The 25547-nt window shown below is 44.3% G+C and overlaps 2 protein-coding genes across 3 annotated transcripts in view; one reads left to right on the forward strand and one right to left on the reverse strand.

The window, feature by feature from the left end:
• The window catches only part of LOC137884478 (ankyrin repeat domain-containing protein 24-like), a gene marked incomplete at its 3' end in the record, with an annotated part of 5120 nt that extends 4880 nt beyond the window's left edge, over positions 1 to 240 (reverse strand). The window contains exon 1 of the mRNA XM_068726255.1: positions 189 to 240. The remainder of the gene's footprint in view (positions 1 to 188) is intronic.
• Positions 241 to 3281: 3041 nt separating this feature from the next.
• LOC137884479 (SH2 domain-containing adapter protein D-like) lies at positions 3282 to 25547 on the forward strand. 2 transcript variants are annotated; one of them, XM_068726256.1, is made up of 8 exons: positions 3282 to 3515; positions 4144 to 4526; positions 6355 to 6505; positions 9188 to 9409; positions 18053 to 18130; positions 18912 to 19086; positions 21202 to 21321; positions 24063 to 25547. In XM_068726256.1, exons 2-8 carry the CDS (start codon positions 4194 to 4196, stop codon positions 24247 to 24249), a joined length of 1266 nt encoding a protein of 421 aa, XP_068582357.1. In that variant the 5' UTR covers positions 3282 to 3515; positions 4144 to 4193; the 3' UTR covers positions 24250 to 25547. The 2 variants fall into 2 exon arrangements, with proteins under 2 accessions (XP_068582357.1, XP_068582359.1); XM_068726258.1 differs by lacking the exon at positions 18053 to 18130.

A 25547-nucleotide genomic window follows, 5' to 3' on the forward strand; every position in this document is an offset into this window, starting at 1 on the left:
AAGCAACAGCTTAAGTGGTTTGAATTTATTTACCCATCACTAAATCATCAACAGTTGTGCCAGCATCATTGCAACATCATGGTGTTCCAACATTTTAGGAATACATAAGGAATGTGCCAGACTATTATAACCCAGTTAATTGTAATATTCTAATACATGTAATGTTGTCAACACATGTAGAAACTGACCTGCAAAGACCTGTGGAGGACAGTCCAGCTCCAGGTGAGTTTTCCTTCTGTCCCATCAGCGGCGCGCAGCAACACACTGTCGTCACTGCTGCCTGGCGGACAGCAGCAATGCACCCGCCCCCATCGTAAATCAACCAATCAGCATTGCGCAAAACACCGGATCAACGTTTGATTGGCGATGATGGATGATATGTACTGTCGCGTGCGGGACAGTTAGCTCAACGTGGAGCTACTTTTTTTTTTTAAAGCCGCGTGCTACAGTGCAGTGCTGTTATTTTGGGTTGAACAGGCCGGAGTTAATGGTAGAGAAGCATTCCGTCATGTCCAACTTTGTCATTGTGTCGGTAGCTCGAGCTCACGCTTCAACGCAGGGGGGTGGGCTTATGAGAAAGTTCATTATTTTGGCCATTTTCAACCAATCATTGAAATGATGTAGTGAATTTAACCAATGGCAACACTGGAGGAGCTGAACCCGGAAGCAACTACCTTCGTACTGTAATAAAGAGCGAGGTGAGTTAAAAAAAAAATGAATACAATACTTCGATGCAGCGCTTAACTAAATATTACTCTGCGATGTTGGGTGCTAGTGGGCTTAAATACTTTAGTAAATAGATATTTTACTGAAGTTCTGGCGTTAACTCCTTTGTTTTCATCCACGTTGCACGGTTATTGGTCGTGAATGGATACGAATTAAGTTATTATTTACCTCATTTACTTTCCCAAACTTGTATTCTTTTTGTATTACTTTCCCAAACTATTAAGTCAAATTAGACTCTCCTCTGTTGTTATCAGAAAATAGAAACGATACATGTAATACACACTAGCCACCAAAGGAGGGCAGTAAATGCACAGCAGAGGAAAACTACAGAAATGATTCTTTCAACTGTGAAGCTTCTTTTACAACCCCTAAATTCAACCGAGAGACTCTTCACGGCCATATGCAAATTAAATGCATGACTCTAGAGGATAACTTTTATTGATGTGTGTCAGGTTGTTCATGAATGTCTACGGCATGATTGTGTAATTCATGATGCTGTTAAAGAAAAGCAACAACTGAAAGTTTAGAGAAAATGTCACATCCATATTTAGCCCTTTATAATGAGGGAGTCTTATTAATTATCTGAAATATTCCACTGCGCCTTGTTGTTTTCGGTTTGATTCAATTACACTTTTGGCTCCTATGAAACAGTGTTTATTTTGAAAGGAACACACAACGACTTAATACCTGTCTGTCTGCCTGTTTGTGATGATCTCTCACTGCGGGAGAGATCCTGATTTTTCCATTTCTGTTTTCCTCTCTCCCCTGTGCTCTCCATGTGTCTTCCTCTCGCTGAGTCTGACAGTCTCGCTCTCTCCGCCTCTGATTTTGCATCCCTTGCTCAGTTAACAATCTTTTGTTCCATACAGTTCTGGCTCTCACCATATAGCCAGGATGGAAACAATATGTTACTGGGTTAAGAGGAGGTATTAAAACGGAGTGTGCAGATGAAAAACAGGAATGTGTAGCTGTGTGGAGGGGGAAGATGAGGAAGATCACATTCGTGACAAGAGATACAATACAAAGGTAGGAAATAATGGCAAAGAAAGGGCAGGAGAAAAATCAGAAAATGGTATTTCTTTGACATCTGAAGAAAAAGATCTTCGCCTGTGGGAAGACGTTATTATCGTATGGGATCTTGTCTCAAGGTCCCATGTTGTGCCAACAAGATCTGTATCATTCCCAGAAGATAAGACCTGTAACGCATCTTATTGATCTTGTTCCCGCATGCTAATGACAGGGTCTCACTATGTATCAATCTTGTTCCCACAAGATTTTGTTTTCCCACAATCTTGTTCTGTTGATGTTTTTTTTTTTAAAAAGCATCTTTTTAGTGCAGCAAGAAGGAGACATTAAACGGGTCGAGGAGTCCGGAGGGGCTTTCTACCCTGGAGAACTTCTTTTCCAAACAAATTTGACATCATGCCTTTTTTTTTTTATTGGCTGATGTCATGAAATTGATCGTGTCTTCAAGTTTACAACTTCACTGCTATAAATGGTTTAAATTAGACTGCAGGGACCTGCAAGATCACATACAATCACATACCCTCAGGCCTCCCTCAGAAACAGACTGGGAATTGTTTGTGACCCCCCGCCCCCCCCTTTGGGTGTGAAGTCGGCACTTGGTGAACACTGGAGCAGGCAGGAGGAGGAAGATGTGAAGGTCTTGATGGGATAATGTTGATGGTTGTGGTGGGAGTGGGTTGTAGCACAATGACCTCATCCCATCTCCCCGCCCCTGGGAGAAAGTGAGCTCATGAGTGTCGTAAAGAAGGAGGCATTTACGGTCTTTTAACGGACTTAGATGGCTGTACCCACTGTAGCACACAATCCAATTTACCAGCCTGGACTACACGGTTAATGGGACATCTGTGAGAGGATGAACGCACGCACGCACGCACGCACGCACGCACGCACACACACACACACACACACACACACACACACACACACACACACACACACACACACAAGACGGGATGAAAACCCACACTCAACCCAAGATGCATTAGTTTTCAATCAGAGTGCACAGGCCTCAGTGCTGTTGTCCTCTTGTTTCTGTAATAACTAATGTTTTTGTGTCTAAACTCCACTGTTCATATCTCCCAGATGATGATGAGATTCCCTTACTCCACCAAACCCTTTTATAAAGGATAACAGTTTTGTTCCCCCTTCAGGCTTCAGCTTATTTTTAGGGGGAAAACTGCAAAAAAAATCCTTTTGAAAAACCTTCAGTGAAGCTAAAACAGGAACATTCTCCAGTGATGTCATGCGAATCAATAATGCACGTTTGGAGCACATTTCGTGCGAGCTGATTTTTTTTTTTAAATATTTTTTTTTTCCCCTCCTCGGTTTCTTCGTTTGCTTGCCCCTTTCAGCAGCTATAGTGGTTTTGAAAGAGGATGTATCTCTAGTTGCAGGCGGTGTGATGTGTAGATATTTCAATGAATGAACGGTCGGCTGACTGCGAAAGGGAATAGAGGGATATTCCGCTGGGACTGAAGCGCCTCCCCTTTAACCGCTCCGTTGAGTTGCTCTCGAAGCTGTAGTCGCTCTCTTCACTCGCACGTTTGCCGTCAGTCGTTGGAGGAACTCCGGCGGGTTTCAGTGCTTTTTTGTTTTTGTACCAGAAAAGCTTCCGTTTTTCTTGTCTCCTTTTTTTGTGGAATAAAAAAACCAACCTCGAGCAGTGGAAGGGTTTGTCACTTTTCTGTGCCGCTTTTATTGTGCTCGACATGAAGAAACGCGGAATAAAGCGTTCAAAGTGGCTGAAGGACTGAATAGGTTTGGTAAGTGAGTGCGCGTTCACAGCGCAGCGCTCTCTAGTAATTCAATCCAGTGTTTAGTGACTGTTTAGGTTGAAAGTAAAACAAAAAAACTGGTTATTTTTATCTTGCGTTTAAAGCTCTCCAAAAACGTCTGTGCCCAAACTAACCATGCTTTAATGTTTGTTAAATCACTAAATTAAAGCAAATAATACGACGTTTCAATTTGAAACACGCCTTCTTTGATTCCTCATTGCTTTAATATTTACTTTCAGTCTTTTGTCTTTTTTTTTTTTTTTTTATCAGCATGTCAACGTCAGACTTTATTGCAGGAGTGTGAATTGTAATCGCAGCCTTTGGGCAAAGTCCAGATGCCAGACGTTATTGCTCCCTGAGTAAAACAAAAGGAGTGCGTAAAGCCCAGCTGTTGGTGTAGTTTAATGGCACATGAGTGCATGTAAACGCACACTTGAGGCTCTTCTGTCAGTGGCAAGTTGATCGTCACAGATATCATGAAAGGATCAACAATTAACGTCTATATTTTTGATGATTTTCAGAAAAAAAACGCAGCACAAATCCAATTCATAGCTCACACTATCATCAGAATTAAGACCAAGCAATAACTCCCATGTCCCTGTTTGCCCCCCTGCAGCCTCCTGCTCCCCCTCCACCAGCACCAGCACAGTTGGAAGCAGAGCTGCGATGGCCAAGTGGCTGAAAGACTACCTGAGCTTTGGCAGCAGGAAGGTGCCTCCGCAGCCGCCCACACCAGACTACACGGAGAGCGAGATCCTCAAAGCCTACCGGCTCCAGAGGGACCTGGACTTCGAGGATCCCTACGAGGACTCGGAAAACAGGTCCAGGGGCGAGTCTGGGACCTCTGACCCCGCCACACCTGTGTATGGGTCTCCCATGAAGTCATCCAGTGTGGACGTGAAGTCCCCCAAACACAGACTGATCAAAGTGGACTCCCAGGAGCTGGGGCGCACCAAGATCCTCCTCAGCACTGTCTCTTTAGAGGACCAGCAAGAGCCTGTAAGAGCCTTCAGATTCTCAGCGCGTGTGTGTGTGTGTGTGTGTGTGTGTGTGTGTGTGTGTGTGTGTGTGTGTGTGTGTGTGTGTGTGTGTGTGTGTGTGTGTGTGTGTAAGCAAAAAGCGGGTGATGACAAATTCAGTTTTTTATTTTTTATGAGGAAGTGAGAGGGAGGCACGAAGGGAAGGCAAGTAAGTGATGAAGGATAGAAAAAACACTCTCCTACTTCTCATCCCATTTCCATCACCGTGACAGCTTTATTGATCAGAATCCATAAGCAAGTGACTAGTAATGTGTGTCTCAAATATGCATTGTTTACATAAATCACATTACATCCCAAGCGCCACATAAATTCGCTACCTTAGATGGAAGAAAGAATTATTGATGGCTCGAGCGGACCATTGAGTCGGAGAGGGTCACAGTCCCTTGAGTTTATGTCCTTTCATAAATAATAAATGAGGTTTAGTTTTCCAAGCCGAGAGAGACCCCCGCATGGGCACATGTGAGGGGCCATATCCAGTACGGGGTACGATGATATGCCAAGGGCCACGGGGAGGTATGATTTATACCGCGGGGCTGTCGGTGTCATCAGGACTGCAGTGCTTTTCCGGCCATGTACTGTGCATGTCGTGCTGTAGAGAACATACGCGGCTACTGCGAAGAACAAAGGCAAACAGATGTTGAGACCGAGCGACTGGAGCGGAAGCAAAGGTTTTTTTACAAGGAAATGGTCCTCACGTTGATTCAGCTCACATATGTTGAGTAAGTTAAGGAGTATTTGAGGGTTTTCATAGCTGCAGTTAAATCCATGACTCGGCTCGTGGAAAATGCTACAAGTGCGAAAGTCCTGAAGTGGATTGAAGTAATAGTCTTAACTCCAGTCGATAGCCCCCCCCCCCACCCCGCTCCCCTCCTGCTCTCATTAATTTCCCAGGGTCTGTGGGAACAACTGCACTCTAATTTACATTGCAGATTCCTGTGCATCGATAGATAACCTGTTACAGAATCAACATGGGATTAAAATGTAATTTAGCGAGGGCGCGTGCACGTCTAGCAGGAATTTAGGAGGCGAGCCTTTGCGACAGCGATTCCCTTTGTCAGAGAGAAAGAGATGGGAGGAGAGCCCTTTGCCAAAATGTGTATGTGTTTATAGGTATATGCACATGCATGTGTGTGTGTGTGTGTGTTTGTGACCATATGGCTGCCCGTGTAGCTGTCAGTGTGCCAGCTGATCACTGTTTTCCTCCTGTGCAACCAGCACCCTCTTTACACTCTGTGTTCTCTTCCCACAGCAAAAAAAAAACACATGATCCTCAGACAGGACGGTTTCTTGCTGCATTGCATGTAAATATAGCAACGAACATGCAATACAGTCCCTTCTTCAAGGGTTTTAAGAGGGAACTACATTGTATAGCTGCTATAGCTTTGGTATGGTTTTGCGATGTCGCACACTAAAGATGCAAATTAGTGACTTGATGATACCGAAAGCGTTTTGTCTGTAACCAAACATATAGTTAACGCTCCATTCAGGGAGGATGTGATTGCTTTGTTAAGAGTGTTGCGCTGCTCTCTCCATCTTTGGTCTTGATGAGCTATTGTCTAGGATGCTTTAATTCAAGTGTTTTAAAAGTGTGATTGAATGACAGCTTTTATAAAACGCTGGCTGAAAGTCAGAAATCTGTGATTTGAATTCGGTGTCTGCAAAACATTAGAAATTGGTTTGCATTTATTGCATGAATGTCAATGGTGACGTTTTGTTCCAACAAGGACAAGTTAATGTTCTGTAACCAAACCCATTCCTCTTCATCAGTCGTGTGTTTTGTCCTTTAGGTGGTGCCGTCTGCTCCATTGGCAGGCGACACAGATTATTCTGACCCGTTCGACGCTCGCATGGACCACAGGCCAGAGCCAGATCTCAGACCTGTTCCCTGTGAGAACAACGGCTACATGGAGCCGTATGAGGCCCAGAGGGTCATAACCGGTCAGTGCACTCATCAGTCAGTGTCTTATCAGTATTATAATGTTTCAGTGACCCACACTGTTATCATAGAGGCACGGTGTTTTAGTTCCATTCCCTCTCCTGCTTCCTTTTTGTATTATAGTTCTCTCTGCTAATTATCTCCACATGTCGTAAACCCATCCAATAATTAATTGCTTAATTAATCAGAATTGCCTTCATAATATGAGAGTAAGGGAACATCCTGAAGGGTTAAATTCACACTTCTTACCTGACATAAAACCCAGTCTGCTGTTATATTGCTTTTCAGGCGCACCATCTCGTATAACTGGCATGAAGTGTCGTCATTGATCTTAAATCTGTCAGCAATTTCTTTTTGATGAACAACCCTGAGATGATCAATGACTTCTTCAGTCTTTATCGCCCTTCCTTTTTTTATTTTTTTATAGTGAAGTGTTTCTGCAGTTGCAGAATACTGCATCCACATTTCCATATTGTCTTTTGTTGTAGGATCACTGGTGTTAAATGCAGTATTGCTCAGTAATTCCAGTTTAATGACTCAATGTGTTGGTAGACAGTTCTACATTAGTTGGACCTGTCCACTCCACCGTGCTTTTAGCCCGTCACACGCTCTCAGCCTCGTGAAACATCCCTTCAGAGGCGTCTAGTATCCCGTCTCAGACCCTCCCTCATCCCTTGTGAGGTTCTCCCACATCATCTAGCTCACATCTATTGTTTTCCATTTGTCTCTCCTCCCATAACATCTCTGTCTGCCCCTTTCCCTCGCACTCTCTCTGCTCTGTCCCAGCGATTTAGTGTTAAAGCCCCCCCCCCCCCCCCCCCTTCCTCCATTCTCTCACTTCATCTGGAGGGCTCTCCCCGGCCCTGAGGGGAGTCTGGCTTTCCCTCTAAATCTGTCCTGTAGCAAAAACTATGTCCGGTCCTCTGTCTGTTGTCACTTTCTGCTGGCTTTTTTTGGTGGTCAAATGAAGTTCATCGGGCTTCAGTTGCCTAATTGAGAAACCTCGAACAAAATCTTTTCTCGTTGCAGCTGGGGAGATTAGATTCCGAGCTGTGATTGCAGAGCGTTTGGCAAAGCGTTGTCTGTCTCAGCGCTTTCATTGACTTTGAATTGAGCCCGTCACTCCAGGGCTGTCTGTCTGCCTGCTTTTGTCTGTCTGTCTCTGTCTGCTGTTGCTCATCAAAAAACACAGCAGAGCGGCAAAGACCGACTCGAGATCGGGATAGTAATTATCTCTCACAAAGACTGTTCTCAAAAGACACCTGTCTGCTTTTTTGACTGTACATTTAGAGGGGAAAAAAACATCTCCAGTGCTTATAGTTTAGTTCACGGTGTCTGTTTCCAGCTCTGACATTCATCTGTATGCCTAAACACTTCCTGTCGTCATTCTCCTCAGTATTCAATCTGTTTCACCTTTCTGTCTTTCTGCCCCCCACCCTTCCTGTGTTTTTCCTCCATCATGTTTCCTATGAATTTCTCATTTTTATTTCCGCCTGTTTTTATCTCTCTGCCTTCATCTTCTCCATCTCCAGGCTGTCGCTGACACCGTGGGTTCCCAGCGCAGGTAGAGCAGCATTCAGCCCCGCTGTGCTTCTGTCTCAATGACTTAACATCAAACGCTGACAGACCTCCCCCCCCCTCACCTCCCTCCCTTGTCCTTTTCTCCCATCATCCTCCCCTCCCCTTCCTCACTGCTTCCTTTTTACTCTTCCCTCTCCTCCTGTTCCTCGCCCCCACCGCCTCCTCTATCCCTCCTCCCTCGCCTTGCTCCTCCTCCTCTCTCCGTTTCCCCTCCACCCTCTTTTTCACAACCTCGGGGCCTTTCCCCGAGCCCTCCACTTTGTCGCCATGGTGACTACAGGGCCGCTCCAATAGCGGTGTCTTGTCGTGTGAAGGTTAAAGTTTTTCCTTGCCTTTCACCAGGGGACTCTTCTGTTTAGTCCTGTTCCCTTCTCATGTGAGTGCACCTCCTTTGCGAGGCTGCCGGCTGTGTGCACAAAAGATGCCAACTCCTTCTTTTTCCCCCTCATTTTTTCCTCTTCTGTACCACCTGTATTTTTTTTAAAGGGTACATTTTTGAGGTCAACATATCAAAGCGCCATCGCTGCTGCAGCCTAGAGGCTCCTTTTGATGCATTTAGAAATCAGATTTCATCCTCTTGTGTCAATAATCTTAAAGCCTTTTATCTCATGGCCATATTTGACTCCACACAACAGTTGCAGGTGCTGAGAAACATTTCCCGGTTGGAGCCCACTGAGAAAGTGATGAAAATGTTAATGAGGGAACATGGATGCTGTTGTGAGCCGTGCTAGATTGCTGCTGGGATTTCGGGTGGACGAGAGAAAGGAGGAGGAGTTTGTCTAACGTGTTGCAACTCAGCATCTAGCCCAAGGCCTTATTAAGCCCCCTATATGAGATCCTGAGCCCACGGGAAGCTGTGCAAACAACATTTTTTCTCTCTCCTCTAATTCAAGTCATGCCAGAGCTCTACAGGCTTTTTCTTTTGACTGAAGAATAATGTCACTGTTCTGTTTAGGGAACTTCATTGCTACTGGCAAATATGATTACTTAACGTTGCCTGTTTCTTGCAGACTGGTAACGCATCCAAGAAGATTTCTTTTTATTTGTGCGTACTGGCATGTGTCGGGGTATGAATCTGTGTTGTTTTGCATGTGCATCAACAGAGCTGCAGCGCGGTCCAGGAGGAGGACGGTCGCGGGGCGGAGTGCAGCTCTACGATACGCCCTATGAGGATGAGCGAGGCCAGCGCCCGGGCCTGCTGTACGGAGAACCTCAGGAGGAGAGCAAGGAGAGCAGCAGGCTGCCGCAAGACGACGAGAGACCGGCTGATGAGTATGACCAACCCTGGGAATGGAAGAAGGATCACATCTCCAAAGCTTTTGCAGGTAACTGTAAAGATTATGACAATATTCTTACAGTACAGTCAATAAATATCAGGGAGGAGAATAGTCTGGCAAAAGCCACCTAGATGTAGCGACCTTATGAAGGTTGTACAAGAGATAATCGATAAGCTGTCTTTTAATTAGAAGTTCCCTCACCTGATTGGACTGTCACTGGTCTTTGCTTGTAATTTTCAAACTGGAAAACATGGCAGCTGTTCTGAGAAATGTCAGAATTATACAGGAAATCAATTCATGAATACATTTTAGACCGTGGAGCTGCTGAATCATGCTTCATTGCATATTTAAATCGATATTCAGAGCGTCCCAGAATATAAGCTTTTAGCAAAAATGTAGGTTGTAATGTTTAGGATGGCTAAGCAGTTTGCAGGAAAAGCATTTTTAACTGAACACCCGGTTTAATGCCCCCATATTGGCAATCATCCACTGTATTGTAAAGTGTCTTTTAGCCAAACATTGAATCCCTACCACCTACTGCACAGACAATTGTACAACTCCTGGAGATTCTGGGTGTCGAGCATAAGACATATCTCAGAAAATGTGCTTTTTAAACTAGAAAAATTTTAATTATTCAGTAGAATTTGTGAAAATGGCTAAGGGCTGTTTTAAAGGTCAAAGCCAGGAGCACACAGAGAGCCATGCTGCTATCACTACATAGTGAAATGCTCGTCTACTGTCCTGACCTTTTAATGTAGAGTCTACCCCCATCACTACAGAAAACAGAGTGCTGTGACCTTCACTGTCTCAGCTCAAATAACACATATCGCTCCGCTTCTTTTACTGCATCTAAACACCTTCTGCTGACCATTGATTTATTGTTCTCTCACATATGACGGACCACAGTCACAACAACAACCTCTGAGATGATCGTTAGAGCTGTCAGCGATGTCTTGTGTATGTGTATGTATGCATGAGAGAGATACAGTAGACGACACAAAGAGAAGGTTAGCAGAGGAACGAATCCTTTATTTTCATAATCCTCATATTATCAGAAGTGTTTCTAAAATAATTGGTGCAGTGCATGATTCTTATTTTTCAGACGGTGCATGTCACATCCCAAACCTTATTACGTTCCATGTTTTGAATATAATTGGAGGAGGAGAGTGAAGTAGAAATGAGAGAAACGGAGGGGTAAAGGGAAACAGAACTGGACTGATGGGTCATTTAGGAGTGGATCAGTGTAAGGCATGCAAGGCCAAGTCGGCTTAATTGAGCTGCATCTCCAAGTCACCGAGGTCAAGGTGAAGGGATAATAAATCAACCAAGCCTCGTACGCACTCCCCTCCTTTCTCCGCTCTCCTTCCCTTCTTCCCTCCTGTGTGTGCCCCCCCCCCCCCCCTCTCTCTCTCTTCTCAGTTAATTACATGCCTGCGTGTGCATGACCAATCCAGTGCTAATAAGAGAGTCATGGTCAGCGCACCATTGTCTGAACACACACACACACACATAGACACACACACACAAAGACATTCACACCATGTTCAGGCTGTAATCGCATTAAGCAGAGGAGCAGCAAAGAGACTCCGTAACTTATTTGAGAGCGGAGGTGATTTCAAAAGGTGACGCATGACAGTTAATTTAAAAGCCAATATCAGCCCTCGCCTACTTAGCGCTCATTCCTGCTTCATCTGTCGCTTTATTCCTCCCCAGCTTTTCCTCTTTGTGCCACAATACAGCATGCGCTCCTGCAGAGCAGTGCTCAGAGTACCATTAGAGAGCGCAGTGGAGGGAAACGCTTGTGCGACTCGAGTCGTCTGACCCCTTGTTTTTTCCATTTGGAGTCAGCACTCTGAGCTGGCGTGCTGTCTGTCTGAGCAGACCAAAGCACTGGAGTGTAAACACACAAACAGTGTTTTCCATTCTCACATTTAATCCATATTCCCAGACCCACTCTGCGTTGCTAGGCACGGCCCACATGTGAGGGAGGGGAGAGATGAGAAGGACGGAGCAGAAAAAGAGAGATGGACAGAGAGGCTGTGGAGAAAGCTAGCTGGAGAGAAATGGAAAGGGACGTCCAAGGTTATGGTATGTTTGGTGGCAGCTCAATGGCTGTTTGTGGAGGCCCAGTGATGCAGAGGGGAGGGGGCCTTGAGGAGAATTAATGGTTGGGGGGGCTGTGGCGAGGTGAGGTGACGGGAGAGGAGGGGGGAGTCGGGGCCATCGTGGCAGGGTGCAATCCGTCATCTGCTAACACATCTATATATATATATATATATATATATATATATATATATATATATATATATATATATATATATGTGTATATATATATATATATATATATATATATATATATATATATATATGTGTATGTATGTATGTATGCCAACGCAGCAGCGGTGATGGGGCTGTCCCCATGGCCCTCCCTCCCTGTGGATGTGACACACTCACTCAGATAACCCGCTGCAGGGGGCAAAGGGGGGGCCTCGCAATCTGCCAGCAGCCCCTCATCATCACCTTCACACAGGCGCATGCACATGTGGATTCTCAACTAGGTTTTCCAGCTCTGATTATCAGGCCCCCTAATTCAAGGGTGAGAAGAGGTTGTGTGCATGTTGGCACAAATGAGCGTGTGGGTGTTGGGGGGGGGTAAGGAGGAGCGCTGGTGCATATTGTATGTGGATTTGCGTGCATTGCATTCATGCAAGCGCTTCTGAAGAGAATCTCTGTAATTATGATTTTCACAGCTTATCCATGCTTAAATGTAATCGCCTGGGTGAGTATTGCATTCTACGGCTATTTTTCAAATGGTATCAGAAATAAGCTTGCCTCCAAAGCATTTTTATTTATTTTCCAGTGTCCACTTCAGCTGTGTGAGTGTGTAACTAGCAGTGCCTGAGGGGTCGGACTGCTCTCAGTTCGGTGGGTTTTAATTGCAACGTTGGAAAGCTGTCATCAGTCACCACCATCCAACTCAAATTACAGCGGTCATTAATTCTTGGAAGTCAATAGACAGTCCAGTGGAGAGTGATTGGCTCCGCAACCATTCGGCACCAATTAGTGCGCTAATGAAAGGCACAATCTAATTGTCTCTCTGATGGAAACAACTAATGAACAGATGAATGTATGTTTCAGGTGTTTCATGTTTGTAAGTTTTATAGTCCAGTGAAGGAGATTTGAGCCGTTGGATGGAGATGATGGCTGTCAAAAGATGGAGGAGTGTGAGCGTGATTAGAGAGTCGCAAATCAGCTGGAAATCTGGATGAGGACGGATGAATGAATAACATTTCCACCCCTAGAAATTACTATCATGGTGCCATTGAGAAAAGCACTTATCCTCCACTTGTTCCAGTGCAGCTGCTCATTAGGCAACAGCAAAAGACAGGGGCTGTTGCAGGGAAGCTCCCCAGTATGAATGTGTGTCATAAAAGCAAAAGGCTTGTGTTTTTCTTTTAAATTGGTTCAGACAAACTGTTTGCAGCACAAAAACACGTTAAAGTGGGTATCCTTGTCATCCTATAGTATTTTTCCGTTTCTGTGGCAATTTGTTTGATACATTGTAATTGATTTAATCTAAACAATGAAACCGCCATTTAGTCTTTAGCCATGCTAGCAGCACTGCTATAGGGATAGCGATGTCTGTTGGTAGGATGTCTCAAAAAATTTCTGGATGGATTGCCAGACAGACATTCATGGTGCCCAGAGGATGAATCCTACTGGCTTTGGGGATCCCCTGACTTTTCATTTAGTGCCTCCATGACGTTGCCATTTGTGGTTTTGAGTAAAATGTTCTGACAACTATTTGATGGCATGGAATTTGGAACAGACATGCATGTCCCCATCAGGATTTTGCCTTTTTAAGTTTCCTTAAGAAATACAGCCGTTCATGAGCTTTCTTCACCAGGATGGAGATGTGTGACGACCAAGTCAGGTTGTTTGTGATGCTGGTTCCAATTGCAATCAGCCTCAGTTGACCTTTATGTTTAGGGCTAGTGGGCAAATGTTGGCATGCTAAACTAAGATGCTGAACATGGTAAAAGTTTAGTGTACTTAAGATCAGCATCCAGAACATTAGATTGCTTTATCCATTCTTGTGTGAATAGTATTTTTGGCTAGATGCTGAAGGGTGCTTTAAAGTGATACGGAAGGTTGGTTTAGCAAACCTTGCAAAGACACCTTGACGGATGGTCTGCATCTGTGTGTGTTGTGCCTGGTTGTCGAGGTACATGTGCTCTGACAGGACAGAACAAGGTTCTCTGGGCTGTTCTACATGTGTGTATGTCCCTGTGGGGGCCTTGGAATGTATTTTTGTGTGTGTGTGCATGCAGACAAACGTGAGCGCACAAAAAAAAAAAGATTTCCATTTCCATCTGACCAGCCTCTTCATCAATTTACCGTTAAAGTGAAAGGACTCTTGTCGCTTCCTCTGTTCCTTTACTCTTGCTCCCTTTTTCTCTTTGTCACGTTTCCTCTCACCTGCCCCTTCCTTCTCCCCATTGTTGCATTTCTTTCTCCTTCAGCGTGAACCTTCACTGACATTAATGAAAAGGCTTGTCCTTCGTGATTCACTCTCGCCGCCCAATGTGAGAGACGGGTGGAGAGGTGATGGAAGTAGAGTAGGGCAAGAGACGAGAGGAGCGAGGGAATATCGAAAGGGAGATAATGCCCCACTTAGAGGAAGAAAGGTGAAAGCGCTGCGACGAGGAAAGAGGGATGGATTTAATGAATGCCTGGAAAATGAATACACAGACAAGACTGTCAAGAAATGTGTGATGCTTGAAATTCAAATCTAAATGGTGTGGATGCATATTATTAAAAGGAAACTTGTATGAATTCCTCTTCTTCTTCACTGGCATAAGGTGTTAATTGTCTGTCTGGGGACCATTTTGCCCAGCAGAAGGTCTTTGTGTGCGGAGAAAAGATGTGATGCAAGGGCTGTTTGGAAAAACAGATGTCTTCATTAATGGACCTAATGAAGCTGTTCCATTGTCTTTGTCTGTTCCTCCTTTATTACATGGACACAGAAAACAGCTGGTGTGCTTGAAAAGTCAGTAATCTGTCACTCAAGGCGATGTGTCCTGTGTGCAACACAGAAAGGTCTGGTCATTCCCTCCCCCTCACATCATTTCGGGTAATTGCTAGCAGGTAGTAGAGGCACCAGCGCTTGTGGGATTTTGGCAGACCAACGATTACTGAATTGCTGTAGCCTGTTTCTTCAGCTGGGTTAAGATGGGAAACCGAACTGATGGGGAAAAAACACTCCTTTTGTTTAAGCATAATGAATACAGTGGAGTAAATATTAAGCACAAATAATGAACCTAGGCTGTGAGCGCTGATGAGAGTGTGCCTTTTGTCCGTAAACCATTAGTGCATCTCATTGTCTTGTAATAGCCCGCTATCTATGAGAGATCCACAGGTTCCCATTAGAAGTGAATGGAAGCCAGATGTTCCCTTCTAGTGAATGAGTGACATGTCGTGATTGTGTGTGTGTGTGTGAGTGTGTGTGTGTGTGAGAGAGAGAGAGCTTGGTATTCAGCCTTTTGTTATCAGTGAGGAGTTGAGGCAAGGTTTGTGTGTGTTTGTGTGTATGTTCAGCCTTTTGCAGTAGAGAGAGCGGCCAATTCTCCCGGATAAAAAAAAAAAAAAAAAGACACTAGTCCCAGTTATCATGGTGGAGCCTGCAGGTTTAGGAGGGGTTACGTGGGTTACCCTAAATCTAGCCTTGCATATCCAGACCTATCTCCACACTGCCAGCGCTGGAGAACAGGTCTGACTGAACCATAGACTGTATGAGAAGTTGACATTGTCTCCGTAACAACACTCTTCGGTTTGTGGACTACAGTTTTGATACCTCGAGTTCGGCATTTTGACCGTCGACATCTTGATTTCTTTTGCAACCAGACGTGACACAAGAGGGTGGAGCTAAGTGCAACTGAATGCTGAACTAGACATTTTTTGACTACTAAAATGTTAAAATTAACTTTCACGTTCTGAAAACACACTGGGAAAGGGTTTACGTTGTACTACGAAAAACAAATCCGACTCTCAGAGCGGACATCGCCGTGGTCGCGACGTGTCAGCTGTAGCCACACCGTGAAGCAGATATTACACAGCATGAGCCACAGACACACACATCTGTTATGGGTCTGATTATTTCAGTCGTTTGTTTCATTTAGTTTTGTTTATTGGTCACTTTTACATTTTTGTGATTATTATTTTGATATTTGAGAAGTATTATTTTATTTATTACACTATATTTATCCCTGTACCAGGGAGCAGTGGGCTGCCCATGGGGGAGCCGCTAGGGGGACAGTGTCTTGCTCAACGACACTACGACTCAGCTCACGTCAAGCCAAGGATCGAAGGATCGAACTGCCGACCCTCCGGTTCCCAGACAACCCTCTTAGCCTAGTGAGCTAGTCACCCCCAAGACTAGCAGAGCAGGTACCGGGGATTGAACCGACGACCCTCTGATTGAAAGGCAGCCCTGCTCTCCACTTAGCCACGGACACCAGTTACACCAGTAGTCTATTAAAGGTGGAGTCAGCAATTCTTGATTGTTGATATTTGTGCCAAACAAATACTGTAAATAGATTTTGTATTGTATTGCCTTTCTCTTTATACATACTTGACCTTTCCCCTGTTGCTGATTGGCTGGAACATTGTTGTTGTGTGGCTCGGTCCGAGCCACTTAGTTTGTTGCCTATTTACAGAGCCGGGGTTGTGTACACCACCTTTTTCCCCTTCACACACAGAATGGTCAGCTAGCAGACTGTGAGGAGATATGCGCTGACTTTGACAAAATCGCTGACTGCACCTTTTTAAGGTTTTTATCATGGATTTAAGGATCCAGTCATCTACTGGATTTCATTCTACTTATCCAATCAGGCTGTGATTTAACATTGAATGTTGTTATGACAAGAGAACTTCCAATACCCAAACCCCCAAGAATGGTTTTGAAACTCAGGTGGTTGAGTGATCGGTCTTACAATTTATTGTGAGATGGCCAAGATAAACGAAATAGATGGCAGAAATAAATGTATTGTTTGAAATATCCATGTCAAAAGCCAAAAAAAGCAATTGGGATAAGCCAGGGGAAACAATTGAAATCATCTCACCTCATACTTTTTGGCAAAGCGAAATAAAACTTTCAAGGTACAATATTCAAGAACACGAAACGGAATGTTTCCTTAAGAGGAACAACAGCCATCTAAAAGCCAAAGAAAAGGAATCTTGATGGAATTTCCCTCTCCGTCTGTGTAACACCACCACCCGAGCTTATCTGTCACTCAGATGGCTGAGCACATTTCTGATCTGTAATAAATTGTCTCGGCTGTCTCTATTTTCTCTCTCTCTCCCTTCTTGTTACCCTTCACTTGCTATTGTGTGCTTCTCATTTACACCCTTCTATCTTTCCAATAGGTGACTCTCAGTTTTGTTTGAAAATTAGAGGTGTGAAACGTGATGTGGTGGCGAGCGGACAAGGCAGCAGTGTGTGGCAGCGCTGGTTGTTTCGAGGTGTCAGGTGTGTGTGTGTGTGTGTGTGTGTGTGTGTGTGTGTGTGTGTGTGCGTGCATGTCTGCTATTGAGGGGTGCCAGGCCACACTTTAATCCTGGCTTCAGCGGAGGTGCGGGCTGCTCCAGATGGGGCCATTGTACTGCGCCATGCATCAATAATTCACGGAGAGCTGGAGAAAGTGGCGGAGTGTGTCTGCCTGCTCAATAATTAACCAGGGAGGGAGAGGGGCATGTATGTACAGCTTGGGTCTCTCTCCAAACGCCCATTCAAATGGCCTTTGATGTCGCCGGCCTGGGGGGTCTTTGGATTTGTCGGCTCATTAAGACGTCACCCCACTTTTCCTTTTATTTGTTTTGTAATCCGTTTTCGCTGTGAGCAGGAGCCGAATGTACGGTGTGGAACTGGCAAATCGCATAATGTGTGTGTGTGTGTGTGTGTGTGTGTGTGTGTGTGTGTGTGTGTGTGTGTGTAAGGCTGCAGTAATGACTGTTAAAGTATATGGTTGCCTGCCATGGTAGATAATGAGCTATTTTCAGTTTTGTGAACCTTCTGCTGCTCTCCTTCTGTTGGTAGGGCAGTGAATGGAGCATTATTCTGCCCCCGCGCTCCGCTGTTCCTCTGTCTCACTGCTCTGTGGGTTGCAGTGCACATAAAGTCACCTTTAGTTTTCATTGCATCTACTGCTACGAGACAGTTTCTTAAAGTAGATTTGTTCAAATGACTATAAATAATGCAGCCTCTGACTTCTCATGTCCTCTCTGGTTTTATCTTCTTTGCCTTCTTCAGTCTTTCCACACATGTTAAAAATTATGTAAATAAAGGGTTTAAAGATGTTTTTTTCTACAAGCGTGATGAAGCAAATAGACAGTTTATTCCTTTTCTTCATGACAGGAGGTATAGTTAATTACTCACCACATCTCATGTAATCACACATGCACCCTCTCAACAGGGCTTCCCCATCTTCCACCTCTTCCACATCTCACTTCTTGCTCACTCTCTCCTCCTCACATTGAAATCTTGCACCTGATTTCTGTCTTGCGTCTTTAATCACCACCACTTCTCTCACATATCCTCCCTTAGTTAACTTTGTTCGAGCCCATCTGCTGTTTTCTCACTCTGTCGCTCCCTTTTTTCTCTCGCCTCCTCCCCGCTCCCCTTCCCTCTATTAGAAATGAGGGACTTGTCGGAGTTGCCTTGGCCCGCCCCGGTGGGTCAGCTGGAGGAGGAGCCCCCAGTCAGAGAGCCAGGTGACCACCCACCCTGAACACAACCCTCCCCCCTCCCCCCTCCCCCTTTACTGCCGCCCTTTAGTCACCGCCAACACACGCGTATGCAGTCACCCTGACCTTCATGACCCAGCTGTTGTCCTACACCCCCCCCCCTGTGGCCTGCATCTGCACCACCTTGCCTTTTGTCCCTGCCTGCTGCATTTGTTGTGTTGTCAGTTCTTTGGGGGGGGTTTAAAGCTCTCTCTTCTTAAATTACCACATTCTCCTCTTGCATCAACCACGCATGGAAAGCTCCCACTAAATTAAGATGTCTGCCTTGTTCATTTTAAGGTACTTCGAAGTGCTACGGTACACTTAATGTTTAATTACAAGTTCTGTAGATTGAATTTCACCAAAATCAGGCGCAGAAGGGGTAAATAACACTTTGGTCTGTACACGTAATTTGCTCCAGAGTAGAATCAGTATCGTCAACATCAAGTAATCTGCAGCGTAGTGAAAGACTTGCAACAGAGCCAAGCAGGGAAGACGCCAACTTCCTGTCTCTTATCTGCCCTCTGTGACTCATAAAAATGTTGATGACGGTAATTGTGATGATGCTGATAGTTTTGCAGTCTGTCAGGTCGGGACCTGCTGTCCTATACTTTGACCCATCCACGAGAGGGCTCTCGGCTGCATGCGTGGTTTCGCAATAGCCGGATGTCTGGTGTTTACCCAAATCTGGCTGTGAGGTTTAATCCCTTTTGATCATAGCACTGTGTAAATACTCTGACTCATTTTTTCTGTCCCCGTCTGCCAACAGTGCAGTTTGATGGCGCAGAGTGGGACCGCTCCTCGTCACCCACAGATCGGTTGCGTCCGCCGGGGCCCAGGTCCAGCCCGCTGGCAGGAGGGGGGATGAAGTTTCGAATGCCGCAGGAAGGCCTCACCATGGTGGGGGAGAGAGTGGACCCTACTCTGCCTCTGGAGAAGCAGGTGTATGTATGCAGTCTTCTGTTAAACCCACAGCAGCTACATTAACACTTGAATGTGTCTGAGTGTATACAGTATATACGCCACACACTCCAATTAAGGGTTAATCAAGTTAATCAGAGGCTTTTGATAGTTAATGATTGAGTGTCTCTGTTGTCATACATTTAATTACCTTGAATATTGTACAGGATGAAGAAAGAAAAATAGCAGTAATAGTACTGATCATACAGTTCACATCGGCTGCAAATTGTTAGACATGTGGCAGTCCAAGTACTGTAAGGAATAAGACACAGAAACATAAGATTAAACCAGGCATGTTGTCTGGAGCATTATTCTAAGTTCAGATGTTGCATCAAACAAATATAAATTATGCAATTATTTGTGCATGTAAACGCAATTAGCATAAACTATTAATCTCTGCAGGCTGTAAGTGTCTCTGCATGGATGCCATGCTCATACATTATCATACATTCTTATTTGACTGATTTTTTTATATTTCAGGAAGAAAGGGGTTGTACACAAATAAATGAAAAACTAAATTTTATTGCACCGCTTTGATCTATTAAGGGCACGGACACATTCAAAAGAAGCAGTTATGTGTTTAGGCTAAGCAGCAGCGGTGAGAGCTTACAGAACTGCGAAAGGTTAGAATGAGAACTAATTAAGTCAGAACATTAAAAGGAAGCATTTACTTTGGTCTTGTAATTTCAGACATCATTGGTGTAATTCATGTGCTCTTTCTGTGCACATAAAAGGCCGTTTTACTAATGAAATCCAAGCACATGACACCCCTTAAGCACACAAGCACAAGCGCGCACACACACACACACACACACACGACGCACACAGTGTTGTGCTCACAAACAGATACATGTGCACAGATTCACTTAAGGATGGCAGTTGATTATTATGCCCCATTACTCCCTGATGATCTCTTAGAGGCTGTTTTGAGCTTTGAGTTTCCTTTAGATCTGCTTTAAACAGAAACGGCATCAGTGTCGACCTGTAGCGTTCAGTACACCTCACCAAGTCATGTCGAAGAAAATCTCATTAATATTTTCACTGCAGGAATATAATTATGTTGCTTACCGGCTGTGTTTATCCCAAACAGTTCTGTATATTATTATAGCATTTTTTTTTGTTATGAATGTGTTTACAGCTACACTATTGGAAAGGCTCTATGCATGACAATTTCAGTCTGTCTGTCAGTTGGTTGGTTGGCTCACAACTTTGGTCCGGACTGAAATATCTTTACAATTACTGGATAAATTGCCATATTTTGTACAGATATTCCTGGTCCCCAGAGGCGATTCCCTTATTTTTCCTTTAGCGCCACCACAAGGTTGGCATTTGTAGTTTTTCGTGAAATTTCCAAAACTATGGAAGAGATTTGTAGTTACCTTGGTGATCCCTCAACTTTTCATGTAGCGGCAAAAACAATGCCATTTCTGGCACAGCTGTACTTTGTTTTTAGTGTGAATTAGCAAATGTTAGCATGCTTACATGCTAAGTTAAGATGGTGAACGTGGTAAACACCTGCTGCTTAGCATTTGCATGTTAGCATTGTCACTGTGAGCATGTTAGCATACTGTTGTGAGCATTTAGCTGCTGCAAGCTTCAAAGAGACGCTAGCATGGTTGTAGACTCTGTGTCTTGTTAGAAGTGTTGTTTGATTATAACGTTGAAGACCATGTGCTGAAGGACAGACAGTTAGCAGTGTGTGTCAGCGCAGATGCGAGAACACTCTCCACCATGGTGTTACCACTGGAACTGAAAATGTACTGCTGTGAAAAATGAGACTAGAGAAGCTGTTTCTTTATTATTCATTTTTTACCCTAAAAGTGTTGAAAATGAATTTCTAGAAACATTCATACTACTAATAATTACCTCTCACTTGATTATCAACTTTTGGATTCAAATCGATAAAATAACAACTACAGAGTTTCTATGCCAGTGTAGACATCCAGCAGCAAAAGGTGTAAAAATATGTGTTGCAATCACGCTTAATGTTAGCACCTTTTTCCATATCTAACTGTGTGTGTGTGTGTGTGTGTGTGTGTGTGTGTGTGTGTGTGTGTGTGTGTGTGTGTGTGTGTGTGTGTGTGTGTGTTGGCCATCAGATGGTACCACGGTTCGCTGTCGCGTTCGGAGGCAGAGTCGCTGCTAACGCTGTGTAAAGAATGTAGCTACCTGGTGAGGAACAGTCAGACCAACCGCACTGACTACACTCTGTCCCTACGGTAAGACACACACACACACACACACACACACACACACACACACACACACACACACACACACACACTGACTGACCTACCACAACAAGCTAAGCAAACACCTGTGCACCTTCAGTATTGTTCTCCAATAAACAGTGTTACAATTTAATTGCAAATTAAAAAGAAATTCTGCCTTGCTACTGAGAAGTCTGTGTGTGTGTGTGTGTGTGAAGCCACCTGAGCTACCGATCTCATATCGCAGTCTCCACACCTCTCCATCTGTCTCCCCCTCCTCTGTCTCCCTCCCTCCCTTCCACCATCACCCCCACTCAAGAACACTGCCGCACCGATTCCTCTCTCGATACTCATTTGCAGGGCACAATACTGCTTATCTGGTCAAATCTCTCCCTTGTAATTACTGTCGTGATCCATCGTCCCTCTGTCCTCACCCCATCCTTGGCCCCTCTCTGGGGCCTTCCTATGTGGCCCCAGCGGTCCGTCTAAGTGGTAATCAGGCAGGTAGAGCACACTTGAGTGCACACATCATCCTCACGTAATCACTAATGAATATGAATTGCCTTCTGTGGGCCACACAAGAAGGGAATCTGGGAGGGAAGGGAGGGGGGGTGACATATAAACAAGCTTATGCATTACTCATTTACATGAGTAGATTCGGTTTGACAAGCGCACACACATGCACACTTGCCCAAGCAAGAAGGTCACTACTGGCAATGGTTTCCCAGCTGGCGCATGTGAGGTTTGGAAGTAGTGAATTCTTATGAAATGGCAAAATCTGTTATTTTGCTTGGTTAGAATGTGGGACTGCCCTTCATTGCCCAATCTGTAAAGACTCGAAGCCGCTTAGATCTCTAATCGGCTTAAAGGGAACCTTTGGTTTCATACAGCCTTTATTGTCTTAGTTTTGGCCATCTAACCAGTAATAATAGTTCATCGCTGATATCGAGGAACAGAACAACACCAAAAAGAAGTCAGAAGTGAACAAGAGCAATCTGATGATCATACAGGTTTTAAACAAAGCTCCTGATCAGCTAAATTAATTTGGAAGAGAGGACGGTTTAAAAAAAAAAAGCAAAAATAAACACTAAAATATTACCCAAACTCATATGTAGTCATAACTCCATCACACTTTCAAGACATTGACCTACTTTCACTTTCCTTACATTCCACTGTCTGACACAATCTAGCCCTTGTCCTCCATGTCTGTAGTCTGCACATGCCGAGGGACTAAAATACCCGTGAGTGTTATCTTGTGTCGGGTATTTTGCATCGGGGCCATTTACTGGAACGTATACTTGAGTGCCCTTGCATTCTGTTTGTCTTGTATGCCTGGATAGAAGACTGTAAACTTGTGTATTTCTCAAGAAAAATGTGCAGAAGTTATTTTTTTGTACCAATTGTTATTGTCTTTCGAACATCTAGCAAAGCCTTTCAGCCAGATGAGTGAAGTACACTGTAATCCTTTGGGTTTTACCTCCAAACACAGCACTTCAGAGATTATGGTTACAAACCAATGCCTTGTTTGTTTGATCCTCAGACATCGGCAAATACTTTGGTGGGTACTATGTTATCATGGCAGATAGAAACAGCAAGCAAAACTACTGTATTAAGGCCCAAGTTGTAATAAATTGAAATGTAGCTTTTATGTCTCCACTCAGTCATGTCTGTGTCTAGACTGGAAAGAAACAGTAGGTTGGTCTTTATCAGGGTGTTGGGACTGGTTTGCTGGTGGTTTGCTGACGCTACCTTTGCGATGTCAATGCACCCTACAGCAAGGACAGCTTGTGTAACATCAACAGCTAAACTATGTGAAATAATGCAGCAAGCCTTGGAAAAAGTGAACCTCCCCTACTGTAAGACTTGATAGTAACGTGGACAACGAGAGGAATGATGGTTGTTCACTGGAGACGAGATGAAGACCCACTCCGAAGTGAGTCAGCACTGAAACAGACAGGCCTGCCAGAATTAAACCTACATGAATATTTATGGAGGAGCTCTCATACGCTTTAATGTATCATGAGGTACATAGAGTCCGCAAAACAAACAGGACCGGATGAAAGCGTGCTGTCAACTCCGAGCGCTGAGTGATGAAGCATCTGGCTCTCGGTGCTCTTGAGGCCAGTGGAACAAATCATAAACTGCTTGTTGTTTGGCTGTTTGTAGTCACAGCGAGTGTTTTTTGGGGGTTTAACTTCTCTATAAAATGTAATTTGGTTGACTAGAACAATGACAATTATAGTGACCGACTTCAACCCTCCTCTTTCTCTCTGCTTCTATAATTAGACATATATCATGACTGGCTGGCTCTTAAAGGGGAAGTCCTGTCGTGGCTGAATATCACTTAAAGGGAGGAAGCCAGTGTGGTTCTCTCGGCTGAGCCACTTTCACAGTCCAGCGTTCGTCTTTCTCACTCTGGCTTTTGTCTTTCCCACCATGTGCTGTTACACCACTCGTTCATCCATCGTAATGTCCCGTCCTTCCTAATTTGTGACATGGTGTTAAATCTTGGTTGGAATCATGTCCTCCAGAAAAGAAAAAAAAAAGAAGTGAACATAAATCCGGGCTGTCATTTCCACCGTGTCATTATGTGACAAAATGTGTGGAAGGCTGACGTTTTATGTGCCCCACATTTCATGTCATCCCTCTCCTACACTCCTCTCTCACTTTCATGTATCCATCTCTCCCACTCTCTTTCCTCTGTTGTCTCCTTCCATTATAAAGCCTTTCTTCCTGTTTTCTCCCCACAGGAGCTGCCAGGGTTTCATGCACATGAAGTTCACCCAGTATAAAGACGGCAAGTACGTGCTGGGACAGAACAGCCCTCCCTTTGAGACCATCCCAGAAGTCATCCACTTCTACACCACGCACAAACTCCCGATCCGAGGCGCCGAGCATCTGTCTTTGCTGTTCCCCGTTCTGGTGCAGACACTCTGACGCTCCTCCTGGACCTCCGGGCCGTCTTTGTGATCGGACACGTGAAGCTTGAATGTCTGACGGGATCTTCCCAGCGGAGTGCCCGTTCTCTCTTCTTGCTGGACTGGAACTACAAGAAGAGAGAACCGGACTACTTTTGATGATTCAACACGGCGTGGGCTAATGCCCTCACCCACCACTGCTGTTGTACTTGTGCCAAGTTTCTCTAACATCCAGGGGATCGATTCACATGAAATGCAATACCTGAACTTTAAGCAGCCTTTGCTGTAACTTCTCTCTTTCTCTCATATTTCCTTACTGAACTGAACTTTATTACACGTCTTTCACAGCTGACTGAAATGCAGGAGAAGTTAGCAGAGCTGGAGCTGGGAGAAAGTCTGTATATTCTGAATGTACTGATGCCCCAGTTTATGGGAAATTTAGATTTAATTACTGCTGTTCCACAAAAAAACACCTCATTGACACTGGTAAAAAAACTATTGCTGATGTTTCATGTTTATATGAATCAATAGATTAAATTGTACTGCATAAGATGAGAAAACCTTTTCATCCTCGGGCTTAGGAGACCCTGTCGTAAATGTTGGCAAATTACATTTTCCATGAAAAAAAAGAAGCTATTTTCAAAGATATAAGGTTTTTACCAACAGCAGTTATATTTCGGATGCTTTTCCAGACAAAGCCGCACCTGCTAGTCTTCACCCAGTCTGTTCTGCACTGTCATGCTGCTGTACGTTGAGGATTTGCTCGACACATCTCCATGTTACTTGCTGTTAGTTGCTCCTGAGCAACAGAGACGCTGTGTTGTATTGGTACTTGTGTTGACCTCGCTGACCTGGATCGCTTGTCGTTTGCTTGCGTTGCGTTTGTTAAACAATGCTGGGTTTGTAAAAAAAAAAAAGGCAACCTGTCACTGCTGTCATTGTCTTCTCACTGACTTAAAGTTAAGCTTGTAAGCTGAGCTGTAGGCTGAAGCAAAGAGATGCAGGAAACACCGAACACACTTAAACCAACTCTCAAACTTTGTGACTGTCGGCCGCTCTCACACTTTCTACACATTTGAGTGCAGATTTTTCTGCTCGTTGGTGAGTTGTATTTGAGTTAAACGCTTGCCATCTGGAATGGGTTCCCATGTCTGCTGCCTGGTTGCAGCATTGTGTGGCAAACACGGATTTTAGAGGAGCGCCAACTTCCACCAAACACTTTCTGAACATTGGAAATGACAAATGGAAAAAATATTTGAATCATTTCTTCTTAATCCAAAATTTACTGGGTTGTATTAGTTATTATTATTATTATTA

The sequence above is a fragment of the Cebidichthys violaceus genome, unplaced genomic scaffold (assembly GCF_023349555.1).
Source record: "Cebidichthys violaceus isolate CVI_PGR_0920_01 unplaced genomic scaffold, fCebVio1.0.p SCAF_386, whole genome shotgun sequence".
Taxonomy (NCBI): domain Eukaryota; kingdom Metazoa; phylum Chordata; class Actinopteri; order Perciformes; family Stichaeidae; genus Cebidichthys; species Cebidichthys violaceus.